Source organism: Acipenser ruthenus, chromosome 7, assembly GCF_902713425.1.
Source record: "Acipenser ruthenus chromosome 7, fAciRut3.2 maternal haplotype, whole genome shotgun sequence".
Classification (NCBI taxonomy): Eukaryota; Metazoa; Chordata; class Actinopteri; order Acipenseriformes; family Acipenseridae; genus Acipenser; species Acipenser ruthenus.
The window spans coordinates 27,424,887-27,438,238 of record NC_081195.1 but is presented as its reverse complement, the minus strand read 5'-3'; the positions used below and the strand labels follow the sequence as shown (position 1 = coordinate 27,438,238).

The 13,352-nt window shown below is 46.6% G+C and overlaps 1 protein-coding gene across 4 annotated transcripts in view; it reads right to left on the bottom strand.

Moving 5' to 3' along the window:
- LOC117415759 (MAP/microtubule affinity-regulating kinase 4) overlaps positions 1-13,352 on the bottom strand; it is a 54,961-nt gene that overhangs the window by 29,961 nt on the left and 11,648 nt on the right. For all 4 annotated transcript variants that reach the window (XM_059026740.1, XM_059026736.1, XM_059026737.1 and 1 more), the window contains exons 2-3: positions 5,763-5,960; positions 3,865-3,918 (exon numbers count right to left, since the gene is read on the bottom strand). In XM_059026740.1, the coding sequence (XP_058882723.1) occupies positions 3,865-3,918; positions 5,763-5,960 (252 nt within the window). The remainder of the gene's footprint in view (positions 1-3,864; positions 3,919-5,762; positions 5,961-13,352) is intronic.

The window sequence follows — 13,352 nt, the reverse complement described above, 5'->3', positions numbered from 1 at the left end:
TCGTGGGACACAGTAACTGAGCAACACGTTGAAGAAACTTTATAAGTTTCCCACAGTGAAAGCACAGCAAAGTGTGATAAAGCACAGTGAAAGCATGGTAAAGAGAATCATGGGAATCTGGAACCAACTCCCCAGTAATGCTGTTGAAGCTGACACCCTGGGATCCTTCAAGAAGCTGCTTGATGAGATTCTGGGATCAATAAGCTACTAACAACCAAACGAGCAAGATGGGCTGAATGGCCTCCTGTCGTTTGTAAACTTTCTTATGTTCTAAAGCACAGAGAGGTATGGTAAAGCATGTTAAACATGGTAAAGGCACAGTATAACCATTATAAAAGTTATTTTAAAAAAAACTGTGGTGAAGAGAGTGATTACATTGGAAGCCCGGAGAGGCTGGACTGTAACCAGTGCGACAGTGGAGTGATTGAATCAGGGACACACTGCATCCTCAACTGTACAGACAGAAATACACTGAAGAGGTATTGGAGAACACAGAGGTATCAAGAGCACAGTGCACACTCAATACATCTGCTCTGCAGCCTCCTCAAGAGCACAGTGCACACTCAATACATCTGCTCTGCAGCCTCCTCAAGAGCACAGTGCACACTCAATACATTGCTCTGCAGCCTCCTCAAGAGCACAGTGCACACTCAATACATCTGCTCTGCAGCCTCCTCAAGAGCACAGTGCACACTCAATACATCTGCTCTGCAGCCTCCTCAAGAGCACAGTGCACACTCAATACATCTGCTCTGCAGCCTCCTCAAGAGCACAGTGCACACTCAATACATCTGCTCTGCTGCTTATCTTGTTTTGATATTTGATAATCAGAGAGAGAGAGAGAGAGAGAGAGAGAGAGAGAGAGAGAGAGAGAGAGAGAGAGAGAGAGAGAGAGAGAGAGAGAGAGAGAGAGAGAGAGAGAGAGAGAGAGAGAGAGAGAGAGACCTCAGCTGTTCTTGTGAGTAATAATATCAGATAATCTCGCTTCCTGGTTCATTCCCCAGGCACTGTGACATCACTGTTGCTATGGAGACCCTGTCAGACTATGCAAGAACCCCATGGACTGATGGGAAGTCTTCCAGCACTCAGCATCCCTATCCCACAATCCCCCTGCAACATGTAAACAGGCAGCCTCTTTACATGTTTATACCAGTCCAGCTGAATCAGACACACACACACAAACACATAGACAGAGAGACAGAGACAAACACACAGAGACAAAGAGACAAACACACACACAGAAAGAGACAAACACACAGAGAGAGACACACACACACACAAAGAGACAAAATGACAAACACACCTCTTGTTTCTCTCAGTGTTAGAGGTCCTGTTGTGATGTCTGACGCATCATTGTTTCATAAACCACATCATTTTTGCTTAACAATGGAAGACAGATTGTATGCAGTTTTATTGGATCGAACGGTCACACAGAGTCTGAACACCGCACTTGAAATGTTTTTACCAATGTCCCCCTCCCCCGCTGCTGATGCCACTGCGGAGGGGGGTGTAGCGGAGGCAGTCGTACGTACATCACACTTCATATTGCACCACACAGCTAGAGAAACACTTATCCAATTGTCACCAAACTTGGTATTAACATTACTTAGAATCAGTTGCTGAGAATATCTGACTCTGGTTCGTTAACTTCTCTGTGCTTTAACCAGGGGATACCAAAGCAGTGCACTATGAGAAGGGATGGTTCATTACCTTCTCTATGCTTTACTACACTGTGCTGTGATTTTACCAGAGGGATACCAGCTGATAAAGGGGCACTGTTACTTTAAGAGAGAGCAAAGTGGTGCAAAGTGATGGAATTCTGATATGGGGGGGGGGGGGGGGAGCAGCTATCCATCCAGCTTTCCAGACAGGCACACAATGAGACGGCTAACCCAGGGGTCCTCGAGAGCTCAATGGAAGGGGCTGAGAGAGAGAGAGAGCAGAAAGAGGAAGCAGAGAGAAAGGAAAGGGAGGATGGGGTGGAGAAAGGGTATCATGTGACAAAGGAAAACAGAGAGAGAGAGAGAGAGATGGGGAGGGAGGGGGCAGGTGTACTGTTCCTGGGGAAGGGTGCTGTTCTGTTCTGCTCATAGATGTGTCATGTTTAGTAATGTTTATTTGTTGTGTTTGGCAATACTGTAGTGGTAATATAGTCATGCCAATAAAGAACATTTGAATTGAGAGAGAGAGAGAGAGGGAGAGGGAGGAGATCCTGTCCTGATTTGTATGGTAACATTAAACTGAGAAACTCTTCTAGTGAAATCATTGAATTGTACAAGTTTATTTTATTACTACTGCATTTACCACCATTGTTTTAATATCACCGGCAGACAGACAGAGGTTTCAATCCATACGCACAGCACAGTTTATAGAATAAAATAAATAAATACCCCCACCCCATCACAAATTCCTGACCCATTCCTCCCCACTGTTTGCCTGTGAGGAATCAAAACCATCACCCCTCCACACTGCCCCCCACTCCCACAGTGACACACCCACCCACACCGTGAGGAATCAAAACCCATCACCCCTCCACACTGCCCCCCACTCCCACAGTGACACTCACCCACACCGTGAGGAATCAAAACCCATCACCCCTCCACACTGCCACCCACTCCCACAGTGACACTCACCCACACCGTGAGGAATCAAAACCCATGACCCCTACACACTGCCACCCACTCCCACAGTGACACTCACCCACACCGTGAGGAATCAAAACCCATCACCCCTCCACACTGCCCCCCACTCCCACAGTGACACTCACCCACACCGTGAGGAATCAAAACCCATCACCCCTCCACACTGCCCCCCACTCCCACAGTGAAACTCACCCACACCGTGAGGAATCAAAACCCATCACCCCTCCACACTGCCCCCCACTCCCACAGTGACACCCACCCACACCGTGAGGAATCAAAACCCATCACCCCTCCACACTGCCCCCCACTCCCACAGTGACACTCACCCACACCGTGAGGAATCAAAACCCATCACCCCTCCACACTGCCACCCACTCCCACAGTGACACTCACCCACACCGTGAGGAATCAAAACCCATCACCCCTCCACACTGCCCCCCACTCCCACAGTGACACTCACCCACACCGTGAGGAATCAAAACCCATGACCCCTACACACTGCCCCCCACTCCCACAGTGACACTCACCCACACCGTGAGGAATCAAAACCCATGACCCCTACACACTGCCCCCCACTCCCACAGTGACACCCACCCACACCGTGAGGAATCAAAACCCATGACCCCTACACACTGCCACCCACTCCCACAGTGACACTCACCCACACCGTGAGGAATCAAAACCCATGACCCCTACACACTGCCCCCCACTCCCACAGTGAAACTCACCCACACCGTGAGGAATCAAAACCCATCACCCCTCCACACTGCCCCCCACTCCCACAGTGACACCCACCCACACCGTGAGGAATCAAAACCCATCACCCCTCCACACTGCCCCCCACTCCCACAGTGACACACTCATTGCTCTTGCTCTCTCTCTTACTGAGCAAACTCTATTGCGTAGCAGATTCACTCAGTCCAGGTTTTACAAGGTGCTTGACTAACCCCAGTGTTTAGGTAACAAGCTCAGGTGTGTCTTCTTATTAAACTCTTAGTAAAACCTGGAATGGATCAAACTGCTATGCAATGGGAGTCTTATTTCCATCCTTGCTGTTCAAACACATTCCCAATGAACTTCACTTCACTGCAGACCACAGCAGAACACAAGCCAGTAATCCGGAGGATGAAGCAGCTGTGATCCTGAGAGACGGCAGAAGATACTGATGTCACTGCGCTTCTTAAACTATTGCTACATTAAGAGTCAGAGCATCGCCTCTCACCTTCTGCAGGCTGGTCGGGTTCAGCTGGGTTTTGTCAATGATTTTTATTGCAACCTGAAATTGGAGAGGAAGAGAAAGGGGGAGGTTAGGAAATCAGAAATCTTAGCTTCACTGTAGGAAATAAAACACACAAATAAATAAAAAGAGAAACGTGTGTGTTCATCACAAATTCTGTGTGGTTGCATTTGCAATCCGTTACATAATCATGACATTCAGAACGTTAACAAACCATTTAAAAGATTCCAAGCTGCTTTAAACAAGTTTTCAAATCATGATTTCATGATTTCATGATTTGTTAAAATGTTTTTAAGTCTCGTTGGCTGGTGCTCTGTTGGATTCTGATAGAGAAGCAGCCGTTCTGCCCCAACTAGGCCTGCTTGTTTCAGTGATTATTTGAAGTGTGTGGATTCAGACGGATGGACATGCAATCACTATAAATATAAATGTCATTTCAGAACACCAATATATACTCAGAAACAGTCCCTTCACAGATAGAGCACCACACATTATCCAATACACGATTGGTTCATATTTTTGGAAAAGTTGCGACTAGTTCACTATTTCTACCTCAACTACTCGACTCCGACAAATACCCATAGTGCTTAGAGCACAGCTAACAGGGCTCATTAACGTGTGGACAGTAGACAGGGTTCATTAACGTGTGGACAGTAGACAGGACTCATTAACGTGTGGACAGTAGACAGGGCTCATTAACATGTGGACAGTAGACAGGGCTCATTAACATGTGGACAGTAGACAGGGTTCATTAACATGTGGACAGTAGACAGGGTTCATTAACGTGTGGACAGTAGACAGGGTTCATTAACGTGTGGACAGTAGACAGGGTTCATTAACGTGTGGACAGTAGACAGGGCTCATTAACATGTGGACAGTAGACAGGGTTCATTAACATGTGGACAGTAGACAGGGTTCATTAACGTGTGGACAGTAGACAGGGTTCATTAACGTGTGGACAGTAGACAGGGTTCATTAACATGTGGACAGTAGACAGGACTCATTAACGTGTGGACAGTAGACAGGGCTCATTAACATGTGGACAGTAGACAGGGCTCATTAACATGTGGACAGTAGACAGGGTTCATTAACATGTGGACAGTAGACAGGGTTCATTAACGTGTGGACAGTAGACAGGGTTCATTAACGTGTGGACAGTAGACAGGGCTCATTAACGTGTGGACAGTAGACAGGGTTCATTAACGTGTGGACAGTAGACAGGGTTCATTAACGTGTGGACAGTAGACAGGGTTCATTAACGTGTGGACAGTAGACAGGGCTCATTAACATGTGGACAGTAGACAGGGCTCATTAACGTGTGGACAGTAGACAGGGCTCATTAACATGTGGACAGTAGACAGGACTCATTAACGTGTGGACAGTAGACAGGGTTCATTAACGTGTGGACAGTAGACAGGACTCATTAACGTGTGGACAGTAGACAGGGCTCATTAACATGTGGACAGTAGACAGGGCTCATTAACGTGTGGACAGTAGACAGGGCTCATTAACATGTGGACAGTAGACAGGGCTCATTAACGTGTGGACAGTAGACAGGGCTCATTAACATGTGGACAGTAGACAGGACTCATTAACGTGTGGACAGTAGACAGGGTTCATTAACGTGTGGACAGTAGACAGGACTCATTAACGTGTGGACAGTAGACAGGGCTCATTAACGTGTGGACAGTAGACAGGGCTCATTAACATGTGGACAGTAGACAGGGTTCATTAACGTGTGGACAGTAGACAGGGCTCATTAACATGTGGACAGTAGACAGGGCTCATTAACATGTGGACAGTAGACAGGGCTCATTAACGTGTGGACAGTAGACAGGGCTCATTAACGTGTGGACAGGGCTGATTGTGTGGTCAGCTCTCACCTCCCTGCCTGTGAGGATGTGTCTGGCCAGCTTGACCTTGGCGAAGTTGCCCTTGCCGATGGTCTTGAGCAGCCGGTAGTTGCCGATGTGCGGCTGCTCGTCGGTGCAGGAGGCGATGGAGTTCCGACAGCGAGCTCCCAGCGACCGGCTCGACCAACCAGAGCCCTTCTCAGAGCGGCTTCCTGTCAGAGAGGCATGCTGGGAGGAGAGGGAGAGAGGCAGTCAGAGCACAAATCCCACAGCATAGTTACCAAAACTGTGACATCACATTGCAACACTGTGACGATGAAACACAACTGACACAGCCCTGCACCCAGCCTGCTCTTCACAATCAGAGCGCAGCCCTGCACCCAGCCTGCTCTTCACAATCAGAGGGCAGCCCTGCACCCAGCCTGTTCTTCACAATCAGAGGCAGCCCTGCACCCAGCCTGCTCTTTATCACACAAGGAGGGGTGTAAGTGTGTGCTAAATGGTTTCTAATATTTTGTCCATCCCCGCTAAATATGCTTAAACTCTCTCTCTCACACACACACACAGACACTCACAAAGCGACAGGCTCAGATACTAAAACACTCAGGCACAGTCTGACCTGCAGATTAAAAGGTTGTGTCAATGGTGACTCAGCACTCCTTGCCCCCCCCCTCTCTTTCTTATTCTCAGCTCTGCTCACTCTCACACCCCGCTCTCCAGCTCTGTTCACTCTCACACCCCGCTCTCCCCTTCACCTCCTCTCCAGCTCCGCTCACTCTCACACCCCGCTCTCCCCTTCAGCTTCACCTCCTCTCCCTCACACCCTGCTCTCCCCTTCACCTCCTCTCCAGCTCTGCTCACTCTCACACTCCGCTCTCCCCTTCACCTCCTCTCCAGCTCCGCTCACTCTCACACCCCGCTCTCCAGCTCTGCTCACTCACACACCCCGCTCTCCCCTTCACCTCCTATCCAGCTCCGCTCACTCTCACACCCCGCTCTCCCCTTCACCTCCTCTCCAGCTCCGCTCACTCTCACACCCCGCTCTCCCCTTCAGCTTCACCTCCTCTCCCTCACACCCTGCTCTCCCCTTCACCTCCTCTCCAGCTCCGCTCACTCTCACACCCCGCTCTCCAGCTCTGCTCACTCACACACCCCGCTCTCCCCTTCACCTCCTATCCAGCTCCGCTCACTCTCACACCCCGCTCTCCCCTTCACCTCCTCTCCAGCTCCGCTCACTCTCACACCCCGCTCTCCCCTTCAGCTTCACCTCCTCTCCCTCACACCCTGCTCTCCCCTTCACCTTCTCTCCAGCTCCGCTCACTCTCACACCCCGCTCTCCAGCTCTGCTCACTCACACACCCTGCTCTCCCCTTCACCTCCTCTCCAGCTCCGCTCACTCTCACACCCCGCTCTCCCCTTCAGCTTCACCTCCTCTCCCTCACACCCTGCTCTCCCCTTCACCTTCTCTCCAGCTCCGCTCACTCTCACACCCCGCTCTCCAGCTTCGCTCACTCTCACACCCCGCTCTCCAGCTCTGTTCACTCTCACACCCCGCTCTCCCCTTCACCTCCTCTCCAGCTCCGCTCACTCTCACACCCCGCTCTCCCCTTCAGCTTCACCTCCTCTCCCTCACACCCTGCTCTCCCCTTCACCTCCTCTCCAGCTCCGCTCACTCTCACACCCCGCTCTCCAGCTCTGCTCACTCACACACCCCGCTCTCCCCTTCACCTCCTATCCAGCTCCGCTCACTCACACACCCCGCTCTCCCCTTCACCTTCTCTCCAGCTCCGCTCACTCTCACACCCCGCTCTCCCCTTCACCTCCTCTCCAGCTCTGCTCACTCACACACCCCGCTCTCCCCTTCACCTCCTATCCAGCTCCGCTCACTCACACACCCCGCTCTCCCCTTCACCTTCTCTCCAGCTCCGCTCACTCTCACACCCCGCTCTCCCCTTCACCTTCTCTCCAGCTCCGCTCACTCTCACACCCCGCTCTCCCCTTCACCTTCTCTCCAGCTCCGCTCACTCTCACACCCCGCTCTCCCCTTCAGCTTCACCTCCTCTCCCTCACACCCTGCTCTCCCCTTCACCTCCTCTCCAGCTCTGCTCACTCTCACACCCCGCTCTCCCCTTCACCTTCTCTCCAGCTCCGCTCACACACCCCGCTCTCCCCTTCACCTCCTCTCCAGCTCTGTCAGCAGACGCATTCCCCCTCCCTCCTCATCTCTTCTGGAGCCAGTATAGGGTTTCTTTCATAAGAGAGACCCCTCTGTTAGGTTAAGTTGTCTTTTTGATCTGCTTAAGAACCGGTTCAAATATCAAGTCCTTCAATTGTATGAACAGCTTCAAATCAATATATAGCCCAAGAGCCTGCATTTTATTGGAACCTAAGAGCCTATACGAGTCTATTTCGTATTGTAATGTCAGGAGAATCTCGTGCAAGTCTCTCACTAGTGTATTATTTAGTGCGACTCCCCTCATGTAGACGCTCCTAAATTCTTCTCTTGGGATAACCAGAATTTGTTTGTAGTCTTTCTGAAAGTTTTTAAATTTTCCAATTAATCTAGGAATCCATCCTTTATATTTTATAAGGTAGGGAGAAGATGATTTGCTGGTGGTCTGTTTCTTGTACCCTGTTTTATTTAAATAACAGTTGTTAAGATTGTCCCACACAATGATAATTTAACTGTGCAGTTTTCATGTATAATCATATACTCCTCATTATAGTCCCTTCACAAACTTGCTATTATCCAGCTCCCCTTGATCCCTATAGCTAGGAGGGCTGCTCCCCCCAGGCCCCCCCACTTTAACCACTGCCAGTCTCCCTCTATCGCTCCCCCTCCCTTCCCTCTGACCCCTCCTCTCCTCTCCTCTCTATTGATCCCTCTGTCAATTAATTCAGGCCACTGATTGATAAGCGCAGAGCAGCTAATGTGACTGAAACCCAGAGGGACAGAGAGAGGAGACCAGAGACAGACACACCCTGTTTTTTTTCAGTATTTCTCATTAACCTCAACCCATTCTAACAGCTACAGCTCACAATGGGCACACAGAGCAAGTTCATTCATGTTCACAAACTCTTTTTAAAACACCATGACTGTTTTTCACATAAATAAAACGATCCTGGCTGCGGGATATGAACACAGCACAGGAGTAGTGTGACTCACAGCCATAAGGATCTGGGTCAATTCTGGTTCTTCAATTCCAATTCCTTTTTAAAATCCATTTCTAATTCCAATTCAAATGCCTTCAAAGGAAGGAATATAATTGGAATTGAAAAACAGGAATTGATCCAGACAGCTATCTACAACCCCCCCTCCCCCCTGACTGCTTTAATACAGCCTGTAAGGACTTTTATATTATAAATGAAAAACGTCAGGCACCGCACACTGGAAACAAGCAGCGTACGAAAGACAGAACCCACACGTGACTCCCACCCAGTCTACTAAGAGTGAGTGTGAGTGGTAGACGCCTCAAAATGCTTTGTATCATGTTAGCCAATAGAATTACAGTATAACTTGACAGACAGAGGTGATTAAAGTTTAGAAGTGCTTGGAATATACACAAGCCCAGCCCATTTGGGTGGGATTCTGTCATATTAGCCAATAGTAATACAGTAGACATTAGAAAGCAGGACGTCTGGTTCGGAAAAAATGGGCGTCTCTCAAAATACAACTACTGGGGCAGCAAGGTGTTTCTGAACGGAAAAAGAAGGAATCTGAAGCTGAATAGCAAGTTTCAACGTCGCGCAGCGAATTGCAAAATCATCACATCCCTTTACCGATGGGGAATTTGTAAAAGTATGTGATGCTGTTTGCAAAGAAAATGAAGATTCCTTTAAAAACGTTTGTCTTTCCAGAATGACTATGCAGAGATGCATAGCAGACATGTCTGGAAATAGCTATGATCAGCTAAAAAAACAAAGCTGTTGAAGATTTAAATTTGCAGTGGGATAAACTGGTGGGGGGTGACAACCGACGGTGCTCTGGCTATGGTTGGCAAGACTAACGGTTTTATAGGGTGTTTAAAAAGCACATCGGGGATCGAGCTGCGCTGCTGAAGCAGCATCACTGTATAATACACCAGGATGCTTTGTGTGAAAAATACATTAAGTTTAAAGAAATTATGTATCCACAATTAACTTTATTCGTTCACAATCTTTTAATCACCGTGAATTTCAATCTTTTTTAGGAGAATATCGGCACCACTTACAGTGACCTGATTCATCAAACTGAAATGAGATGGCTTAGCCGGGGCAACGTCCTAAAGAGGTTCTTTTCACTGCGAAAAGAAATAAAACATTTTCTGCAAGAGAAGGGAAGAGACACGTCTGTCATGGAAGAAAGCAACTGGAACTACATGGGTGTTTGCCAGCAGATTTGAGCAATTCAGCAGCGAGCGAGCCTGCCTCTTTTAAACTCTTCGCGGATCCCTTCTCTGTTGATGCAGAAAGTGTACCTGACGATCTCCAGCTTGAAGTTATTGAACTGCAGTGTACCACTGCGCTGAAGAGCAAACACAGGGACCTGCCTCCTAGAATTCTACCCATCACTGGACCACAATCAGTTTCCTAATCTTAGCAGAGAAGCTTTGAAATTGCTGTCTTTGTTTGGAAGCACTTATATCTGTGAACAGGTGTTTTCCCTTATGAAGCTAGACAAGTCACACCTCAGAACAAGGCTGACAGATGATAACCTGCATGCAGTGCTTAGAGTAGCCACCACTTCACTGGAGCCCAACATCCCTCAGCTGGTAACTGAGAAGAACTGCAATATCTCCCACTGATTGATTGGACTGCACCCCAGAGTGAATGCAAGTACTAAAAACTTAAGTTCATTGTGAAAAATTACCATAGCTTAAACCTGGTGTTTATATATATATATATATATATATATATATATATATATATATATATATATATATATATATATATATATATATATATATATATATATAGGCATTGTAAAACTGTCCAACGGTCCAATAGCACTATGGAATACAGACTGCTGTTTTGAGAATAGTGTTGAATCTTGTTTTCAGTACTTTATTCAGTTCATATTTTTTTTCTTTTTTAACGTTTAAAAAAAAACCCTGAAAACAATGAACTGATATGTATGTGTTCACAAATACAACACACACAGTGCTTCACTTGTGTGAATCAGTTTTAAATGTAATGTACAACCAGTACCACAGTCAGAGGTGCTTTCCAGAGTGACGTTATATACAGTGTAACACAGAAAAATACCCTTTAGAGTGCTATATTTGTACGTGTAGTGCTGTTTTGTAAACATCTGAATGCTCATTAAAACGTTCACTTTGTTGGACTGACAGTGTGTTTTTGGGGGGGAGGGGGGGGGGGGGGGGTCACTCGAGCACTGGATTAACAGTTACCTTCAGCAACACCCCTGGAATAAAAATCCTGATAATCGCTAAAGATTCTGAATTCCATCAGGCAAACAAACACCTAAATCTACAAGATAAACATGCAGCTTCTTGTGGCTTAAATTATTTAAATCATAAAAAGCCCATTTCAAGAACAGATCTGAAGAAACTGTCTAGAACTGAGTGAAAAAACAGCTACTAACTTGCTCTTAAAGTATAGGTCGAGTATACTTTTTCTTCTGTAGATGAGGAAATGAAAACACTGCTAAATCTCTGTAAAAATAACTTTGTTGTATTTACCGATGACACTGCCCGTGAATATGTCACTCAAACATCAGCTTTACATACCAGAAACCACCAACGTGGTCTTAAGACAGTCCCAATACCTGATATACGAATGTACTCACAGCCAGATTTCGAAAAATTGTCCTCTAAAAAGCTTTAAGCTGTACGTTTCCAAACTTCACTCAGAACAGCCAAGGCCAAATTGCATGTAAGGTGATGCTGGAGTTTAAGACAGGTGTAGAGGCGATGCAGGGCTCCAGACAATGACAAGCACAGTACTGGTGATATGATGGTTGTTTTTATCTATATTCCAACGGTCAAAACTGACCAACAGAAACTATAAAGAAATACAGGCCGTACCCAATGCTTGGTACTGCCACACACAGACAAAACATACACGGCCCCCAGTCCTTTAGTGAGTGCAGTAGTGCTCGTGGTGAATATATAATGGTGTGCTTTTTAGTGCAGTGATGTTCCGGGTGGGTGCTGGCCTCTGGTGACAGCTCTGGAACATGTTTAGCCGTCTAGCAAACAAGCAACAGTTAGACAAACAGAACAAAACACTCACGATACAATAACACGGGTCCTTCCGGTCTCAATACAAATACCCAAAACAAAGGAACAGATTGCGGTTCTCTGCCCTCTTTTATGCCGTCACACATGACCCCTTGGTAAACAAGTGCAACCGCCTCTCCAATCCGCGGCTGCCACATTGTTTCCCTTCCGGGTCAATGCGTTATTGCAACGGAGTCTCGCTCCCTTCCTGGTTGGCTGACTTCCCTTGAACCCTGGGAAAGAACTGTCAGACCAGCCCGTCCAGGGAACTCTGTTCTCGCTACTTAGCGCCCTCACAGGTCGGGAGGGAGATTTACAACCAAGAATCATCGTATTTATGTCACAGGCCCCCAGTGAGGTGCAGGGGCAAAGCCCCAGGGGATTTTTTTTCACATTTATAGTGCCAGTGCAGTCAATCGTACACCTAAAAAGATGACGATATTTTGGGGATCCTCGGTCCATGAAAATCATATTGTTAGTTGGATGGGAAAATGTAAATTTGCATGTAAAGAATTTTATTATGTGAAGATTGGAACTAAGTTTTACGCTACCAATAAACCAGTATAATAATTATAATTAATAGTAGACAGTGCTAAACTGTAAATTGCTGCCATTCTCTCTGTTGTGTAGATTATCTGTGGAAGGTTCCCAGCCCAGAATAAAGAAAAGGAGACTGTCACTCTCTAAACCAGGAGGGCTATCCTTGCCTGTTCTTGAGGAATATTATTTGGCTGCAAGGCTGTATTCAGTCCAATACTGGATTTTCAAAAATGTTAATGCCGGATGTGCCCATATGAAACCATTCGGAAAACAATCTGACTATTCACATCTCCTGCCTGGTCACAAAGAGAATTATATAAACATTTAAAACAAAAATAAAAATGTTTGGATTAGATAATGATTTAAAACCCGATAAGGGCGTCTGCTAAGAAATAAATAATAATAATAATAATAATAATAATAATATCATAAGATATATCATCCACAAAAAGAGAGGCGCAACTAGCAAGGCTTTAAGTCACACATTCACTGTAATGAAGAACATCCTGCTTTTGATCATCTGTGCATTATTAATACTATAACAATAACAACAACGGTCATCATAATCTTTATTAGATAGCATCTTTCATTATAAGCAGCAGTGTGGAGTAGTGGTTAGGGCTCTGGACTCTTGACCGGAGGGTCGTGGGTTCAATCCCAGGTGGGGGACATTGCTGCTGTACCCTTGAGCAAGGTACTTTACCTAGATTGCTCCAGTAAAAACCCAACTGTATAAATGGGTAATTGTATGTAAAAATAATGTGTAAAAAATAATGTAATTGTATGTAAAAATAATGTGCTACCTTGTAACTACTGTAAAAATAACAGGTCACAAAATAACACAACAAAATGCATACAA